The sequence below is a fragment of the Dendroctonus ponderosae genome, unplaced genomic scaffold, assembly GCF_020466585.1.
Source record: "Dendroctonus ponderosae isolate FM_Combo_2020 unplaced genomic scaffold, Dpon_F_20191213v2 Dpon_F_20191213_2, whole genome shotgun sequence".
Lineage (NCBI taxonomy): Eukaryota > Metazoa > Arthropoda > Insecta > Coleoptera > Curculionidae > Dendroctonus > Dendroctonus ponderosae.
The window spans coordinates 5,178,250-5,199,038 of NW_026018165.1; the positions used below are offsets into that span (position 1 = coordinate 5,178,250).

The following is a 20,789-nucleotide window of genomic DNA, read 5'->3' on the forward strand; positions in this document are numbered from 1 at the left end:
TTGCAATAAAACTTACTTTGTAACGAAAATCATAATTTCATTTGCGCATCGACCTCATTATGAAAATATTTCAATTTAAGCAATGACTCGAAGTAGATAGTGTCCCAACAGCTTTGCATTTGCAGCAAACATGATCTAGCAAATAGCTGACATGTTTAGACCCGTAGACTAATAACTAATCATTGTGTAACTGTTTCGGTTTGATTAGGTTAACCTATCATGTCATGTAATATGCTTGGCTCCATTCAACCAATGGCTGTAATTGGAAAATTACATCAGAGACGAAACATTAATTTTGTTAATAATTAACACATGAACTGGTTGAATAACGCGGATTAATTACTTCTTAATCTCGTTTTAAACCGTCAACCTATACATGAATTATTTATAGTTGTGAATATTTTTCCAACAATTATTTATTTTTACATTTGTACGAAAGCCTCAGTTTACACAATCTTGCAGGATCTACACAATCGCCATGGAATATTAATATTACAAACAAATTGTGGATCAGTTTGAATTCAGTATGAATAATAGAATTTAAACGAGGGAACTCTAAGAAGAAGATTACGTCTCTCCAAAAACCTGGAAACTCATTTCTCAGAACACATTTACTGTTCCACTAATATATTCTTAGATTCAAGAAATAAATTTAGATGCACCTAAGTTAAATCCTGTAGGAGATCCTAATCATTCCCAATCATGAGTTTTCCGAACTTAGCAACCATTCAATTGAATCTGTATCGAAAGCACTGTAAAGATAACGAAACGATTCACTCCGTTAAACACGCTATACCACTTTGCTTGAACCGCACGTAAAAATATAGCAGTTTCTTTGTCCTCAACATTTGCACAATCGAAATAGCGACTTAGTGGAACGTAATTATCCATGAACTTATTTCCCAAAGGAAAATAACCTTTAAAAGGACCGAGAACAGTCCTAATGTAATTACTTTTCTTTTCCTCTGTCCGGGTAACAACAGTTTACTTCTGGTGTTTTAAAAGAGTTTGTAGCTTCATTGCCTAATGGAACAATGAGAAAATATGTTCCTTCAGTTTGAATTCGATGACATCTTTTCTTTTTATATTATAGAGATATTTGGTCAGATAATTTGCAAAGTTTCGAATTTCACGATATTGGTTAGGTATTGCATTTATAGGAGCGCAAAGTAGTGTATGGCTGATAAGAAAGTATCCCTTCGGTAAAGTTTCTTAGGAGGTTATGAGAAAAAAGTTTTCATTTTATTTTTCGCAATTGTAAAATCACGCCGAAGTTCCAATGGGCGGAATTTACAAATTATTTTCTTTGAAGGCACGGCTGTTCCGAGTAGTAAGTTTTATTTGTTTTTTTGCGCAGATATGAGCATTAGCTTAGGACATGTTGCCAATAATCGTTAGTTCATTTTCCTCGAATATTTTTGTTGGTTGTTTGTTTAATTTTCATTTACTACAAGCCTTTATCATTATAAAAATTAAATAATCACCTTTGTCATTATAAAAATTAAATTTCCTTGATAGCTTATTGTGGCTATTTTATTATAACTACTATTACAATTAGACATACTTTTAAAATTTTGATGATGACGCCCTTAAGCCAAATTATTCATTATTTCTAAGTGATTTTAAATCTGGCATTTTAATCGGGTTCTGGCTACTTGCACGCATATCAACAAATATCTATCTATCCAGATTAGAAGCCAGTATTAAGCTCTGAAGCGGGAGGAAAAGCATTGTTCAAAAATTATTATATAGGCGAAAATGATGTTTCTCTAAACGTATAGATCTTTAAACTAAAGTAAAACTCACTAAAATCATGTCAACGCGATGGTCAAGGCTTTATTGAAAAAGCAATTGTATGCCATTATAGCTCAACCACCGCTTAAATATCATGATATACAAGCTGTGGCTTAACTATGATTTGTTGTATCATGCGCCGAGGCTGGTTCGAATGAAGACAAATTTGGAAGTCCAACTTTCGACCACTTCCAAACTTCTTGCAGATCGTAAAGCACAGAAAACAGTGGGTTTTTCTGGATGTCACGGAATCTTCATTATGGCTTCTGGATTTGGATCGCTTCGAATCCGGCAAATTTGTTTAGTTAAACAACCATTGAGCCAAAAACGATTATGTCGACCGTAAAGTGAACCTAGCGCAATGTGCGTGTGGCGAACTGAACGGCGATTTTCAAGCTACATTGAAGAATTTGGAGCAACGAAGATCCAAAATTCGAAAGCCATTATTGAGACGCCGTTATATCTAGAAAAAAATTGCTGTTTGATGTGCTTTTTTATGATCTAGTGAAATCAAAGTGCTCGAAAATTGGACTACTTTCGTGGATTGCTCTTCATATGAGCTAGCCGCAGGGCTCATTAGCCGCAAATCATATTTAAGCTATAATGCCGCACTATTGCCTTTTCAATAAAGCCAGTACCATGACCTTAACATAAAGTATATGAGTTTTATTTCAATTTAAAGTTTTGTACCTCTAAAAAAACACTATTTATTAGATGTATATCTATAACGTGATACACTGATTTTCGCATGACTAAAATTCCGAAAGTGAAACAGATTAGAATCATGATCACTTTAAACGCTAATTTTCAGGGTAGGTTATGTCTCTATAAAGTTCAGACTAATTTGAAGATACCGCTGCGTAGTGCGGTAACAAAAAGCATTTGTTATAAGGCCACACGGGAGAAACTGTAGATAGTTACCAAGTTAGGCGTATCTGGCGCAAAACCATTAATAGAAGGTTTCTTGTAAGACATGGGCAATAAGTGAGCATAATTATCTGTTTCTAGCGGCGAGTGAACTATCTCGTATTCAATTCTGGACTTCGTCAATTTTGCAGATCGATGCTAGTTGGGGAAAATTTAATTAAAAAATTTATCAAACGTTTATTCGTTACATCAAAATTCCCATCCGTCACTTCAGTACACGTTGCCATCCAGTTCAAGTTCTTTCCACATGCTATCGGTGCAAAAGTGATTCACTCAAAATATTCTTCAGTTCGTTTGCCGTAAATCATTCAATTTGAATAAGCCTTGAAAATCAGATTGCGGCTTTATACATATTGCAGAGAGAAATTCAAAATTTCGGAACAATATCGGCATTTGTGAATGTTGAGGCAACATAAAGTAAATAAAAGCTTGAAAACAACATTGTGCTGCACACAGACCCAAAAGGTTAGCCTGACAAATTCAGTGTGAAAGTTAATTCAAATCGAATAAATGTAAATCAAACTGCGTTTAATTACGAATGTAATCTTGACACCATAATGGTATCAACGGACAGCCGTTAAACGCAAATTTGCGAAAGCATCGTGCCATACGTGTAAATTATCATCTGGTCGAGATTTACAGCTTTCAATCGAAAACATGCGAGCATTCCATTTGGCAACAGAGTTTTTTTTATATCGTTGCCAATTTTCAAGCAGAAATCATTTTTTAAATAACAGAGGGTATCTTCTGGATCGTAATACGCACGTATATAGAACAAAAATAATACGCGAAAGTTGCAAGTAGGAAACAAATATTTTTGATAGGTGGAAGCAATGAAAATGGAATATTACAATCCTATTACATTTAATTTGATTCTGCCGAAACCATCTAAACGTTCTTTTCCATCGTTTTTTACAAATGCTTGGGCATAACTTCTAAAACAACCATTATATAAGGATTAATACAATGCGGTCACGACACACACACAAGCAAAGAAAAAAATTGTTGATGTGTTATTTTGACAAAGTCGACCTGACCTGGACTTTGCGAGCAGAAAGTATTTTATAATTACCGTGGATAAGACGATAAATTGCAACTGCAGTTTACACAGAAACAATTAAAAGCAGGCATTTTTTTCAATTCCTGAATAGCGTAACTCATATTAAAATTAACATGTTCTGATAAGTGAAATAACACACAAGACCGGCTTCCATAATCCACATTCGTACGACCTACATTTATATAAAAGCCGAGAGGTTTCTTTCCACAGTTTGTTATAAATATGTATTATAAAAAGCGCCATCGAAGACAATATCGTATATAACGTTTTATTTTGAAATTGATATTAAATTTATAACAACAAAAACGACTTAATTTTTGCTTTTGCGACTTAATAATAAGGGGTGTTTTCATTGAGAATTAAATTTTATAAAAATAATTTGTTACAATGAGTCACCCTAGCCATTTTCTAATCTAATATGACTTAAGCAAAATTTCATTCAAATTAGATAATATTGCGCTTCTTATTCTGACTGACGGTCTTGTCGTTAGGTGTTAGCATTTTAATGAGGCCTCTCTCCCACCTCTTTCGGTTTGCTTTAATGACTATTCAAATTACTCGAATTATTTATTCAGAGGGTTGTATCTAAATTGCCTTAAGGATTTGCCAAAGGACACCTTTATTACAGAATTCATATAATACAATGCTGCAGTATGGAAATCGAATGTGAATGGAAACAAAAGGAAAAACATGTGAATGGAAAAGAAATAGAGAAGTTGCATAATTGTATCTTGTCGGAGCGTTAACGAGAATTTGAGGGTGAATAATTCATTCAGGGAAATGTCGATAATAAAAGGCTTTGTCTAATCTTCAGTTATTCCACGGATGTTTGAGCTTTTTCATTTTACTGCTGGTTTAGACTCATTTCGTGTTTCAAATGTGATTTTCTGTGGAAGTTACTTTATTGTAGGCATATATGGGAAAATTGTTGAAAATTTGTTATTAGAAATAAATAATTATTGAATATGTAGCGGGGTAAATTTGACTCTGTGGAAATAATTATTTTGTATGTTCCAAATGTACCTACTGAATACTCTGCGCGATTCCCGAAATGTATTCAATGCGTTATTAATGTGCGGGAAGTATTTAGTAATTTAGCACATACATACAATTTCTGATATTTACTACTGATGTTGGGTAATCCTTGTCTCAATAAGCAGGCATTTAATGTGTGTAACTATGCAAAACTAAACTTTTATAGAGCAGGCCTTTGTCTAGTGCAGGAATTTTAATTATTTGTCTGATAAAAACAACTTTCCTTCTCCTAACTCGGTTAGTGCATATACAAAAAGTGTGTATGTGCCGAAAATTTATCTTTTGTTAATACACGAAAATATTCAATTCAAATAAACAAATTTTCGTGACTTTATAATGGGAAGTGATATTTTTCACTCATAAAAACTCGGTTTTCTCATTCAGTTGATGAAGTAGGCATTTTCAGATACTAAAAGAGCAATAAGTCAAAACGTCGTATCCGGCGTAGCATTTGTTTCGTCGATATTATATGGTTTATATTCAACGACATTATTTGTGGGGTGTTGAATTTATTACGCACCTTTTCAATTCTGCTTTTTCTGTTATGATTTTTGAAATATTTTTCAGTTCTCGGTTTTAGTCTCTATCCAAAAAAATGAATCGAATATCAATTAAACAGGAGGCAATAATTTTAAAGGTACAGAAACTTAACAGTACAGCGAAATAAAGATTAAAAAATTATCATTAACAAATAGAAACCTAATTTGAAGATTTTTGACCAATCTCTGGAGAAACTGACTTATTACTGAAAGCATATTTCAAATACTCAAGAAGCAATATATCCTGTATGCCTCATATATTGTCTGATATTGGATTTTCTAAATGTAACCACATTGTGAACTCTTACGCTACTGGAATATATATAAGCATAAAGAAATATACCAGATATCTCTTTCATCTCCAGTTAAATCCCATTATATAGGAAATTATGTATTAAAGCAGAAGCTTCTATTTCAAATATGCGTTTCATTGACGAATTTTATAACCTTTTTTCAGATTTATTGCACACTTTGCTTGATTGGATATTTACGTAGCAAGAATAATGGTTAAACTGTTTGATGACTGAAAGACAAGCTGAATTGATATGGGATCGCCAAATTTCGAATGCTGATAACTAAATTCTATTAGGGTAAAACATAATTAATTTTAATATTCGCGGGAGCGTGAATAATTTTCACAGACTGGTAAGCTTACACATGGCGAAATTTTACGGAAGATTGATTGCGAAAATTATTGATTGATTTCTATTTCGGTAGTAAGTGTAAAGTGCGGATGCGTGTTTCTGGATTTAGCGTTATCCCTAAAGTGATTGTCAAAAGCCCCTAATCATATTTCGATTCAAGATTACATTTTGAGCCGCTTGGATTACTTGCACATCATCATAAAAGATGTTTTTATTGAACTTTCTTCATAATGTTAAAAATGTCATGTTCGCACATTTAGAAACGTTGACCTGCAGTATAACAACTCATTAATAAATGTATTCAGGGCGAGACTGACGAAAAATTTAATTCACGATTTTTGAGGCAAATTGAGTATCTGATAAGATGGGAAACACTTATTGCTGTAATTGTTCTTATCACCGAACTGAACTCAACTAAGTACTGCGGATTTCAATTATGGATAACAATTATGCGCTGAGCCTTTCAATTCGCTACTGTTAAGATTGAAGGTTTGAGCATTGTGAACAAAAGGACATTTATCAATTGCTGTCGCACTCGACATTTTCACAGAAAAATTTGCAGCGAAATTAAGATAAAGGAATTTGAAAGGAATATAATATGCGTTTGCTTCATGTTTGGTAAATCAATTTAAACTTTCGATCGGCATTAAATATTTTAAACTGTGCCACATTTTCCTTTTCTTAGATGTTGTGTATTGATTTATTAAATAGAAAGCGCAAAAAGTGTTTTTGTGAACAATGCGAGCTGTAACGTAAAATATCTGCGTATTTTACACTGATATAATTTCTAATATTCTATGGGTCATAGATTAGCACTTTGAACAGGAAGCTTCTATTTGTTCAGGGTTGTTTCGATAATATCAAATAGAACTGTTTCTTCAAGTAACAACCCCTCGAAATACAGAATAGTAACATGTTTTCAAATAACCGAGCAATTTATTCACTCTTTAACGAAAACACTGTTGCAAAATGTCCAGGACCATAAGAATTTGCCTTTTAACAAGAAAACCCATTCTTGCAAATAAATGCAGATATCAACATTTTCAAAAGAGTATCGTACATTTCTAGGGCTTAAAATAAAATATGCCAGATCCCATTTTGCGGGTTTACTTCGACAGATGAATATGCTCTCTCTTGATTACTTCTCAAAGAATTTCATTTTCCAGGCACAGCGTTGGCTGTAAAATTTTTATCTCCTCTTATAAATAAGGCAAGGTCATTGGGTGTCCGGGCACACCTGGAAAAACCAGATCGCTTTGTTCTGTTTTACGCTTTGTCAACTAAATTATTTATTTATTTGAAGCAGCAGTTGGCCTTTAAAGTGCTATAAGCTGGACTTCCGAAAAAGTTAGCTAAAATTGTAGGCTGTGTGAAATTGCAATCTAAATGGGTTTCTGTGTAAACAAATATTTGATGGTTGTTAAAAACAAAAAAGCTTTACTGACTATTTGATAAATTTGATAAATATTAACTTTAATACCCATCATACGGGCTCACAGTTTTAGACTATAGTCCTTAGAATACTAGTGGGAATAACTAACAGTTGGCTCTAATTAATTACTTGTTCATAGTTAATGAAAGTTGAATCTCATTGAAAAACCCACTATTGTTCATCTCAACGTGTCAGGTCATAATTTATATACTAATACTTTATTTGCCATAGGTTAAAAATTAACTTTGAACAAGATGGATTATTTTAGTAGTGATCGAATTTGTAATTTTTTCATTCAGTATTTCCAATAATGGCTATTTGAAACTTTACGTGACATTCCTTTGTTAACATACTTTGCCGATGAGCGTAGTTTCGCCAAATAGCGTTCAAAGTCCAAAGGTTAAAACTGGAAATTGTTTCCAAATTGGAAACACAAATTAAACGGCTAAAGTGGCGAAGTTCACGTTTATCGGAATTTACCGACAACTTAACCAAAGAAAACGGTAACTTTAGCTGGATCCATATTTAGTTTAGCGGTTTGTGATTCCAAATTGAATTAAGAAATTATTCTATCCGAACATTTTTGAAATGTAATAAATTTACAGACGAGCAGTTATTGCTAGAATTTTTATCCGTTCATGCACCGAAAACTTTAAAACGATTCATAATGAATGCTCAGTAATATTGGATTTTCGATTATGTTCAGGTTGCTTAAAATTCAGTGCAAGCAGAGCGTTTTCGTAATTTGCCATTTAAAATTCCTTTAATAACTTTTCTTATTATTTGCAGTCAAATTTTGATTTTATTCAGGTTTCGCAATTTGCATACAAAATGTTCTCCTCATTTTCGTTTTAATTTATAACTGTTCATTTACAAACCGCAAAAGTTCACCGATAGTTGTTTTGAGTTATAAGTATTTTCATAATTTGCTTTTAGCTAGTAGAAAATAAATTAATCTCGTGAGTCTGTAATGATTTTTAGATCGTTTTATAGTTCTATCTCTTCTTGCTATAATTTGCTTATGACTGTTATAAAACAAACTAATTTACATCCTGTGGTTTCCAACTTGATCACCTTTTATATACCAACAATATTTCTAAATTCTAGTTTTTCACTTGGTCAATATACGCGTTTTTCTCTTATTTAAATTGCCCGAAATCATGTATAAAAATATTTAGAAAGAGTATATAATTTTCTTTGCAATTTAGCATTTTTAAAGCTACATGAACATCAGCCATCTATAAAATATTTAGGTGTTAATCCATTATCAATGAATGGTTTTTAATTTTTCGAAAATTCAATTTTTGTTTAAATTAAGAACTGTTTTTAATTTGAAGTTAATCTCTACATACATCTGCTGTTTATTTCAGATATAAGTCAATTTTAACCAATAATTCCTTTTTAATTTTAATTATCTTCCTAAATTCACAGACCTAATTTTTTTTGCGTTTTTTACACCTTTGCATAATAATGTTTTGATCTGATGAAGATAAAGCATTATAATCTGATAAAGTGAAGTTCTGTGAAAGCTTGAATATTTTGAAATATTTGCAAGCATTATACGAAACTGAATAACTTTACTCAATGCCATATTTATGGATTTGCGTGATGGAAATAGGCAAGTGTCACAAAATAAACTTTAGATCTGGAAGATGTTAACAAATTATTATTTTATTGTAAAAGTGATCTTGCGATCAACTAAATTTAATATTATTCTGAGTAGGTCAATTTAGTGTGTGCATTTGGAAAATGTGTACCTATTTAGATAACGATTTTAGTTTTCTGTCTGTTTTTTACACAACTCTATTACATATTTTTCTATAAAGTAACCCTCTTCTAAGATAAGATATGAGTGAATACATTCAAATTATGTTTGTGATTTTCCAGTTTTTTTAACCGATTTCTAAATCCGATTAACATTAAATCTTTTGCATAAAACCGCTCTTACCTATCTAGAAAAAATACACTCGTGTCGATTAAAGCATAAAGAAAATTCCAATTGAACTTTCATTGAAGTACACAAATAAAACATTTTTCCTGGTACGGTTTGGACATTTCCATTAATCCACACCTCAAAAGTTCTGCATTAAATAAGGTAAATACGAATAAAGGCAATAAGAAAATTTGTTTTTGTCTTCCGGCTTTCTACACCGATCTACTTTTACGGCTTTCGGCAAATTTCACGCTTTAGAAATGAACTCTCAAAATAAATCAATTTTGCAGGCAAACACAATTAATCCGTCTTATTGTTTTTGAGCCAACCATTATAAATCGTTTAATATAAGCAAACAAATGTCAACTAGAACGAACATATTTCTAGGGTCTTTAACTCGTTTCAATATTCATCTGATACGACTCTCAGATATTGGATAAATTACAATAACAATGAATATTATTTAAAAAGCAACTTACCAATATTAGCTCCATCAAAGCTCCACTTGCAGGACCATTTTACAGTTACTGAACTAAGTTCACATAGTATTCAGTTCCCAAAAACACAACACATTACTTACTACTTACTACGCGATTAATTGTCAGACAAAACTGGAAAACACTTTTGCTCCTTTATGTCGACTAAAATCGATTCCCCATCTGAAACGGAAAATCGGTTAAGTTTAGTATAAATATGTTTAAAATAAAAGTATAAAATGAAAGTGAAATTTGTATCAGCATAAAAGCAAATTTATTGAGCTTGGAAATTTAGTTTAGTTACACAACAAACAGTTTCAGTGCAGGGTTTCCCAAACTTTTTGTATATTGAAACACTTTGCAATCCCAGAAAATTTAACTTAGTCCATTTTTAAGATGTTTTCTATTTAATTTTTGAATTATAATTAAAACACATTATTAAGTGAGTAATTATTTTCAAATATATTAAACCTACATACATACATGATATATATGATAATAATATCACTCGCTTTTTAATGTGAAGCAAAAGATATTTAAATACTCGTATGTTGCAGTATATAGAATTTTCAAAATCATCGCTGAACACCAGTTTAGGTTCAGCGGAATACATTTTGGAAAACTCTGTACTAGCAAATAAATAAAATAAACTGTTTCCCAGATAATTTCTGCTCTTGGGATTCCGCGTGTAACACTGGCTTCGCTATTTATTAGTTGAAGTGAGCATCTAACTAGTAAAATAATCAGCATTGTTCGTCAACAAACAAAATATGTATTTAACAACATTTGTTATTCTTTCCGTGGGGCAAATCATGCATTAAAAAGTAGAGGCAAGTTTTTACAACTCCAATATTCGACACGAACGAAAAGTTAACTGTGTAAATGCGATCCCTGGGAATTAAAAAACATTTGCTGTTGGACGCTTTTAGCAAAATGTATTTCACTCGATTCCAAATCAAACAAAATGAAAACATGCTTTAACAAATACGGACATTCCAAAGAGAAATTGCTATAATGAGTTTTACAGCATATGAGAAATTGAATGAATCAGCAACCATTTGTGAATTATGTTAATGCGTCAGTTCTATTTCACATTTCATTGTAATTTTGTTTATTAATTAATTTACTTATACAGATCTTCAAAAAATCTCCATGTATAAGTCTTGGAAGTGTTACTGAATAATTCAACCAAAGGCCGAATATGATTTTCGAACTTGAGGAGGGTTAATTGAATTGAACAGTTAGGTGATGTTTACAGGGTGTTCCGGAATATGTGCTGTCAGTTTTGTACAGGGGACGTTAAAAAATATAAAAAGCTTCTACAAAAAAGAAAACCCCCTTCTAAACACAGGCCTCTAAAGGAGCCACCTGATAATCGATGTTTTGAAATAACTTTTAGAATACTTGATGCAATTTAACTATTTTTTATACAATGAACAGTATATGATTGCTCTTAAAAAGGAATCATGAAAATATTTATAGCACTTCGGTTTGCCAAGGATAGACTAGGTGGAGCACAATAACAGTAAGTTTTTTTTACCCTTTAGAATAAAGACACGAAAATAATGTTTTTAGGTAGCTTTAACCTTAAACTAAAGAAAACTCTTGATTCATATCGATAAACAGAACAGTTTCTGAGGAAAAAATATTTTTATTAAATACGAATTTACTGAAAAACTTTGTATGTAGGTTCAACATGAGCTCATTTCAATCTTATGCACTCCCCAGCTCGAAAAATTGCAGATTGTTGCGTTCTCCACAATGCTAGACCGTTCGTATTTGCCGCAATGAAAATTATTGATTTCTAATAAATTTTCGCTGGTGTCGACAAGATAGGCATACACTAAAATATTGTTTATCGAAACTTGTTATGTTTTTTAGCGTCTCCTGTAATAATCCTAGAGCATGCCCACTTATTCCGAGACACCCTGTATAATTAATGTTAGCGATGCAATTGCGTTAATTTGAGAAAAAATTTCACTACTCACTAGAATGGGTTTAAAATAATCAACCTTACAATTGCCAAGTAGATTTTTAAATTGATAACAAAAAATCATATTTATAGTGATTCGTATACTTTATTTGATCAGATATTATTGAATGGTATTTGTTTTATTGTTCGGATGAGTTTGTGTTGATCTTAGTTTGATTGTACTGGTCTATACAGGGTGTTTTTTTTTATCTTGAAACGCTTAAATGTTTCGGAAACGAGTGATCCGAGGAAAAAATGTTTCAAATAAAAAGTTAATATCTGAGAGGGGGAAGTTTATTCGTGTCAGAAAAACATCGCCTACTTCGACCTTGTAGGCTAGGCAGTGGTCAACTTGAGAATTTCAAATGGTAACCACATTTTATTGGAGATTCGAGATTCGTGCGTTTCAAGATTTAAAAACCACCCTGTATTTTCCCACTTTTGAGGGGAAATATATTAGAAATTACAGATATATTGTTCAAAATAAATCAGCCATTCGTTGATGAGATTTTGCCTTTATATTATCTATAAGATAAGCCTATAGGCGAAATTTAACTTAATATAACATTTAGACAGAAAGACGGATTGGGTCCATAGCCTCTTTATGTAGGAAATAAAGATTATTTATACATATAAATATATAACATTTATTAACAGATACTTTATTTTTTCGAGTCTTTAATAGATGATTTACCTGGTGCGGCTCGAATGTCCTAACAATAGCAACGAAACTAAAAAAAATCATAAGTTTCTGCACAACAAATCGCACATGAATAGATTAGGTTTGTAGTACAGTTTTTGCTTTTAATGTCGGTTTCCATATAGTTCGGTCCACACAAAGGTACAAAATGCGCTTCAACTTTCCGATCGATGGTAATACTCAACAGGGAATTACGATCTTTAAAAATGTCAGAAACGTAGCAGCGAAACAGTTTTTGTCCCGCTTTATTAGCTGAACAATTACACATTGCAGATTTCACACAGCCAACCAGTTATTAGAATAACTGCGGTCGTGTTTTATAACAAACCCACATATTTTGGCAAGGTTTTTTGTTGCAAACCTTTCTTGTAAATATTAACAAGCAATAATTGGTCGACAACGTCTTGAAATGTTATTATCACTGATGTAACCAAGAAATACGTAGGAATTTAAATTCGAAGAAAAGTAATTTTAAATAAGAACATGTTCTTGCTCTCTAAGTTCTCATCGTAATCTTTTAGACTAAGCATAACAAAGTGGCAATTCAGCTTTGCCAACAATTTAATTAAAGCTTTAATGCCTAATGCCTTTCAAAGGAGCTAGAAATGCAAGATGCATGAACACGCCCAAAAACACTTTGCATTGCAATTCATTTTGCATATACACCTCTCAAGAGTAGTGCAATACCCGTTGTGAAACCTTTCATAATGAACATTTTAATTTAAATAGATGTGAATTACGCATAAAACAATGAAATTAAGAAAATCTACTCACCAAATTTCCCGACGAATTGTTATGTAGTTTTTAATAAAAGCAGTGTTCATAATGCGAATACAGAAAATTCGATTCGCACAAATATTCTAAATATGTATTTTACTACCCGATCAGCCGAAATATTTCATAGACAACGACTGATTTCAATAGGCTCAGGAATATAATAGCCAAACAACTTTTCATCGCTTTATTTACTCAATTGTTAAACATTTTAGATTCGAAAGAGCACATTTGCCGTTGCATTTGAATCACGAGTCGAAATATGTGGCGAAAAATTGTTATTATTCTAGGTAGATTTTTGATACGAAATATGTAGTTAGATTTCCCTTGCCACCACACAATTATTTGCCCAAAGAATAATGAGAAATGCATTTCTGCATGTCAATAGAATTAAAACAGCTCGCCAAACTTCAAAGAAATATACACTAGGAATAATTCGAATACGAAAATACTAGTTCTATGATACTGTACTAACTTAGAAGTAAACTAATCTAGTTCGGAAATAATTCTCTGGCATTAAAGCTATTCAGAGAAGCAAAATTCCAACTTAAATATTAAATGGACCATCATTTATCGGCAATTGAACTTCAAGAGATTTCACTCAACTTTGTAACGAAGTTATAACATTGTACGTAGTCTTCTAGGGATTGTACTGTACTAGTTCGTATAAAACATAAACTATCGACAAACATGAAAGCAAGCCACTTTTCAATTTTAATTTTCCCAAGTTGATGGAGGTTTGAAATAACGAAAAATAAGCACGATACGTAAACAATTCGATTGTGTGTTCGATATCTGGTCGTTATTATTTCCATCCCCAAGGTAACTGGGACATTTAAAAGTACAGACAACGTTTTAAAGCTCTAATAATGGATCGGACGAACAGTCCACTGTGTAAAAGCAATTCATGGAGATTGCAAAACAATGGCAAAAAACACATTTGCCGTTGGAAGCTTTTAGTAAATTTGTTAACCTTTCTGTTTCATTTGGGAGAAAAAAACCTGTGTTACAACCAAACATGGTTGAAAGTGTAGCATGGAAAACGAAGGCAATAGAGCAAATAATGTGCTGATTCTGGGTTCAGAATATCATAAATTGCGTCTACAATATCATTATATTGTCTTGAATATTAATAAGTGACCGGTTAAAGGTAGATTCTTTTCAAATTTACAAACAAGCCGCGATACTAAAGCAAAGGGTTTTCAAATAAATTTAATTTTTATTTTACTCTGTAAGACATTGAGAAAATAATCGCTTATGCCACTCTAATAATTACTATATCTTAACAAAGACTTCTTGGGGAACGTAACCGATTGCTTAACATACCTAAGCCTCTTATATTTCGAAAACTTTTAGGGAATTAGTCTGGTTGAATATTTAGGTAACGTGCTTTTGATGTTGGCGATAACTTTATTAATTCGTGAGGTTATGGGCATATTTCATTTTGGAGTCCTTCACGTGTATAATATCAATTAAGGTACCGTCCTATAAGTGTGTAATTTAGATCATTTCAATAACTACTCTTATACCTTTAGTGGCCGATTAGATGTTGTCCATCAACTAACACGATTCCGCAATTAACACACCTAGTAGGCAAATACTCTTCGAGAATTTAATGAAACAAAATGCAACATTCACCAGTTAATTTTCTAATAACAGAGTGGCCAATATATGCATAAGTCTGATTTAAATGTTGTTTTATTCATTCTTAATTGAGGGATTTAACGATAATAACGTCTTAATTGACGTTATCAAAGCTTACCGCTCATTCGGAGTGAAGTCGGACAAATCGTTACAGGTCAAGATTTTGATCAAGATCATTTGATGCACCGTGTAAAAAAGTACCGAACAGTCATATCATCATCCGTTACGTTGCGTTAAGTCCGTCTTTAGTAATATAAATTTTCGCTGGATAAATTTATAGCCGTAGAATACAGGATGGAGATTTTATGAAACGCATGTTTTCCGGGAAAACTATAAACAAGAGTGTTACATACAAATTAAAAACAAAAAATCCAAATGAGTTACTTTATGATGTGCTCTATTAGTAGTAAGCCTATGGCAATTTCGTCAGAAAATATTGGTTTTCTCTTAAATAGTTGCGTTTAAGTAAAAGCAATTTTATAGAGGTGAAGGCGGACACCATAGCTATGCAGTATAAAAGGAAAATGGGTAATAATTTTAAGAACTACAATGAATAAAACATCGCTGGGACACTTGAAGATATTCGACAAGGCAGAAAAAGCTTTAGTCAAGCAGCTGAAAATTATAAAATTTCAAAATTCACCTTACACAGTATTAAAAATGAATGAAAACGATGAAAAGTGACGGACATTGGCTAATTTGATAAAAAAAATAAAAACTTAATCAGAACAAGAATACGCCCCTTACTTGATCCTAAGACCATTCTTAACGCTTAATAAATGGGCGTCCGCCTTTACTCCACACCCAGGAATGAAGGGAAACACCCTTTACATAAACAAATTTGGAAGAAATGAAAACTTCATTTGTTTTATAATGGAATTCGACAAATAAGACACGGAAGACTCTAAATTATTTTATTCAAAACTCTATTTCTAAAATACCAGTTTTTAAAAACTGAAAAAATCGACCGACGTCACCCCGAACAACGGTATCAATAAAAAAAATATATTCCAACTACTCGGCACCACGATAAGATTTATATCGAACTAGTATATCCAATATTAACACCATTTGTCAATTAGTTAGCAAATTTGAACTAAGTGGTGGAGTTCAAAACTTTGCCAAGATCCGGTTATGTACAAACTGTTCGTACTCCTCAAAATGATGAGGAGGTTTGAAAACTGTAGTGGATCGGTTTGAAATATCTATCAGACGTTGCTCCAAAAACTTTCATTTACGGCCATGTGAAAATTCGGTTTTCCTATGGCTTGTAACTTAAACTTGAAAAGTAATCAACAATACATTTAATGATTGATCAGAAGTGTTGTTTGTTGAACCTGTAGGTATTTTCCAAATTTGAGACTCGATTAATTATATTTAAATATTCTTTTCATATCATTGGTGTATGGAGCATTTGAGCATCATTTAGGTGTGTTGTATGTAACCTTTGTCATGTGCCCGATGTCCGGCTTTTCTTTTGACGCAGTTTTAGTTCTTGTTACCGATGGTTATGTGTTGTAAATAACCGATACGCTTCGAATATTGAATACATTTATAGTAGACACCAAGCGACTCTTCATTCATCCAAAATGTTCATTATATTTTCATTCCTTAACAAAAATATCTTGATTGAGCATTAATTCAGGAAATAAATTAATGTGGAATTTCAGCCTTAATAAACACTTTGCCCAACTGGTCGAAAATAACACATCCAAAATTGGAGTGGCAGGTCGTGCATTACAAATGTAGCACCTGTCTCATGATGGAATGTGAACGTGACTTCACGTTCTCAAGATTTTCCACCATTTATTTTATTTTCACTTGATTTGATGTCATGCTATCTAACACATCCACTTCTACTTATAGTCCAGGAAAGTAACAGGTAAATGTAATTTAATATAAAATAAATTAATGAAAAAATCAAACGTGGGCACTGATTTTATCAAGTGCTGTTCTATATTTTATCAACAACTGTTACATAATGACTATAATTTGGCATTCTTGCAAATGCCATAATTATGAATATTACCGCACTACTACTTTATTAAATTTATTACCGCATTAGTGCTGTCGATCACTCTCAAAGTTGTGTCTCAAAATTGCACATTTTAAAATAAGTTCAAGCGATGGTCTGCCATCTGATATTGAGAATTAAGCTTTTAATGTTGTTTCAGATAAATCACAGAGGAAATAAGAAGCTTTGATCGGTACCAGAACTGGTGCAGTGAAACCAAAGGTAAACCCACAAAGAATATAGAGATCCAAAATGATTAGGGTTTATGTATTTTGCTTACTTTGTTAAAATATGCTACGAATCATTTCTCTCTTGTTAACTTGATTATCTTTCGTTCACTGCGCCATTCCTTCAGCCCACAGCCTCATCGTGCAAATCTTCACATGCGTGCGTTAATAATATTCATATCCTACTGATTACATAAATAACTAGCAAATCACAAAGGACTGAGATCAAACATAACAAATAACCTTGTAATACCTAAAGCACAGTTGTGACATTGGGAAATAAATATTTTAGCGACATTGATGTAGTATCAACGTTTTAATTTTTGTGCGTCAATTTAATACCGAAACCTTTCAATTATAAACCGTTTGCTCCAACAAAATACTTTTCTAATAACCCCCCACTGACTGGCATTAGTCTTAATTTGAATTTTAATGTATTTTACACGTTAGCTTTCGGATTTTATGAAAACGAAGCCATTGTCGTTGGGATAAATGAATTGACTGTCGTGAAAACCGTGCCCACCCACGCTCAAAAATTAAATATTTCTAATACAAAATTGCGTAGGATGACATCTGAGACGAACAGTGTATAGGGACAGCATTTATATATAGGAAGCCTTTATTCTTCATCCAATAAGATATAGGGTTTGTCAAGATAGAGTAGCAGAAGTTGACAAATTAACAAAAGTTTAAGATGGTTAAGTCAACGATGGTTAAGTAGTGGATGGAAGGAACGAACGGAGAACCTGAGAGTGGCAAGTCAAAATAGTCTTCTCTATTTAAACGAAAGCTTTTCCTATTTGAGTACTTTTTTAATTTTTAAAAACAAAAGTATTAAATCAGATTTATTATACCGGTTGAATAAATTAAATAATTATCTTCTGCTCCTCTGTAAATTATTTGTATACACATTTAGTTCCGTTCTAATCGTAAGGCATTGAATCTCAGAGGCACATTTCCTTAGTCATTTACTTTGAAGTAAAAACCTCACTATTAGTAAGGAATTATTTTCCGTTAATATATCGTTTAAACAAAGTAATATTCAGTAAAATTACTGAATTCTCCTGGTTGGCTGCATCCCAAGGCGCATAAAATCAAGCGAACAAGACAAATTACGTCCAATAATCGATAACTGGTTCATGCCGATTACCTTCATAAGTACAAATAATCGACTTATATTGCCAACAGAAATAGCCTGATAGCTATGTGATTTTAGCTCCCATTCGCTACAAATTAATCAATCCGAGAAGCATAAAACACAATTGATTAATTGGATGATAGGTGCTTAATAACACATTATGTACCTATTATTCAGGTGTGTCGTGAATTGAAAGCTAGCAATAACCAAGAGGGCATTACCAACTTTATAGTCGAATAATATTGTTGCAACCTTAAAAGGCTACCCATTGTGGCAAGTCGAAATCCATATCCATAACATAAAGTGTAGGTACGTTCTGTACTGGAATTTTGATCATATATTTTCTGTGGTTAACTGAAATCTTCTTACGCTGATTACATTTTTTAAATTAAATTATTAATCAAGTTATTAACAACGTACACATCTGGAGACGAAAAATGCTACACATACCAAATGAAGAATCTCTCGGTAAACATATGGACAGAGATAATTTTTCCAAGCGCCATATACACATTTTCAAAAATAATTCTGGCTTGAGGCAATTATTTACTAATATAAACGGCATATGCAGGTTCTCTTTTTAAATAAATGTTCATTTGCTATGACTCTGTTTGTTTGAACTACAGGAGAATAAGTTTAAAACCAATAGTCCATCACTCCTTATACATATATAAAATGTATGAATCTAAAACAATGTTTCCTGTTCGTTATATTTAAGTCATCCTGTATATTATACAAATGTATTGTGTTAACGTCTGGCGATAGTGGTTTATACCTAAGCGGCTTTGATAAATGGTTATAATCGAGTAATGAGTTTTAAAGTTTTTCAATTAATTTCCCAAGACAGTTCCGTCGGATGCTGTTATTGATGGTGGATAATTATTTTAATAATATAAAACCATTGCTCCAATTTCATTCGAATCATTCTTACAATCAAATGGCAGTTGAACAAGAATCGATAAGCAATTAAATGGGTTTGAGAGATTCTGCAAGTTAGATTACAAAAGTCCTACCAATTATTGAAAAAGCTGTAAAACGGAGGTTGAAGTCAAAATACTTAATTAATCGATTGTCCAGTCATTCCCAGTTCATCTTTAATAGCCAGTTTTTATTGGCTATAAAACGGCCGAATAGTAGTCCGAATTAAACTCACAAAAAACATTGAGGAGAAAACTCTGGAAAGTAAACCAAACACCACCAACAATTTCACAAATCAGAAAAAAAATTTTGCAGGAAAATAAATTTGGGTATAAGCTATGCCTAGAACTGGAAAAGTGTGTGTTTAATTTATACATGAAATATATGTGTCCGTTTGCACACATTTTTCTAATCCTTCAAAGTTGTGGAAGCATAATCTATTCAAAGCCAGACGCAGTTTTCCAGCAAAAGGACACTTCTGTAGAGTTACATGTAGTTCAAATATATCGAGCAAATATCTAGACCATTCTCCAAACTTTGGCACTCATATTTCATTCGAATACCTACATATTTTTAGCAAGAATAAAATTTTAGTGGACCGTTTAAACATTGAAGCTGTGTTTTATGAAACATGTATGCGCCCTAAAGGATAGATTAACAAAATTTTAGTTGAATATTAACACGCATTCCTCAAATTCATATTTTATAAATGCACTTAAAATTAATCCGCTGTAATAGATTGGACCTACTGATATAGAACTTTAAATAAGAATTGAGGGTAAAATCAAAATCCTTAAGAACAAGCTCGAATAATTAGTTTTCTTGCTTTGGAAAACATAATATTCCATTTTTAAGTGAGTGTTTTCGGAGCGGTTTTTTTTTGTAATTAGTAACGAGGTAGTTTAGTATCGATGTTTTAAATCCCAGCTAGAAAAAAATTCTGGATATGAAGGGATTCAAAGGAAAATTTATAAAACAGTTATAAAATGCTACCAAGCTTACTGATGTTTTTTCTGCTTTTAACGATGAACTCTGTTTATTCCAGACTAGCGCTGCATCATGACTGCATCAAAGTGAATGAAAATCACAAGCAAAATAGTGAAAAGTCGAATCAGGTCATAGGCAGCGATTAACACAATGAGTAAGTAGATATTTGAAAAAATTTTATTTTTTTTCTTAAAATTCCTCTTAAAGTTTAATGTATATTTATTAAAGAAAATGGATATTCTGGAGAAAAGTCAAACTGAATTAGGGCAGTTGAATATGTAAGCATATTTCAACTTTGTTTATATTAATGCTTCAAATGGATTAGGAACGTTATTTAAAACATCTTAATTGAAAAGGCTGCGAAATGTAATTAAAACGACTTAACAGAAAAGTTAGCACCTAGCGAAGGAAACTCCATTGTCTTGTGGTTATGCTGGAATTAAGCTATACTTTTACAACACAACTTTCCGCTTTCGTTGTTTATTGCCGAAAATTTCAATTTTAATTTAGTTTCGTTTGCCTTTTCTCGTTATCGCCAAACAAGTATTCTTTGCGAACAAAAATTTTACAAAATT

The 20,789-nt window shown here is 32.3% G+C and overlaps 1 protein-coding gene across 4 annotated transcripts in view; it reads left to right on the forward strand.

Annotated features, from left to right (window-relative positions):
* The first annotated feature begins 20,272 nt into the window (after positions 1-20,272).
* Positions 20,273-20,789, forward strand: part of LOC109538374 (potassium voltage-gated channel protein Shaw) — a 96,529-nt gene continuing 96,012 nt past the window's right edge. For all 4 annotated transcript variants that reach the window (XM_048663629.1, XM_019905591.2, XM_048663632.1 and 1 more), the window contains exon 1: positions 20,273-20,368. Coding sequence is in view for 3 of the 4 variants with exons in the window: in XM_019905591.2 (XP_019761150.1) it covers positions 20,365-20,368 (4 nt within the window). In the remaining variant the exon portion in view is untranslated. The remainder of the gene's footprint in view (positions 20,369-20,789) is intronic.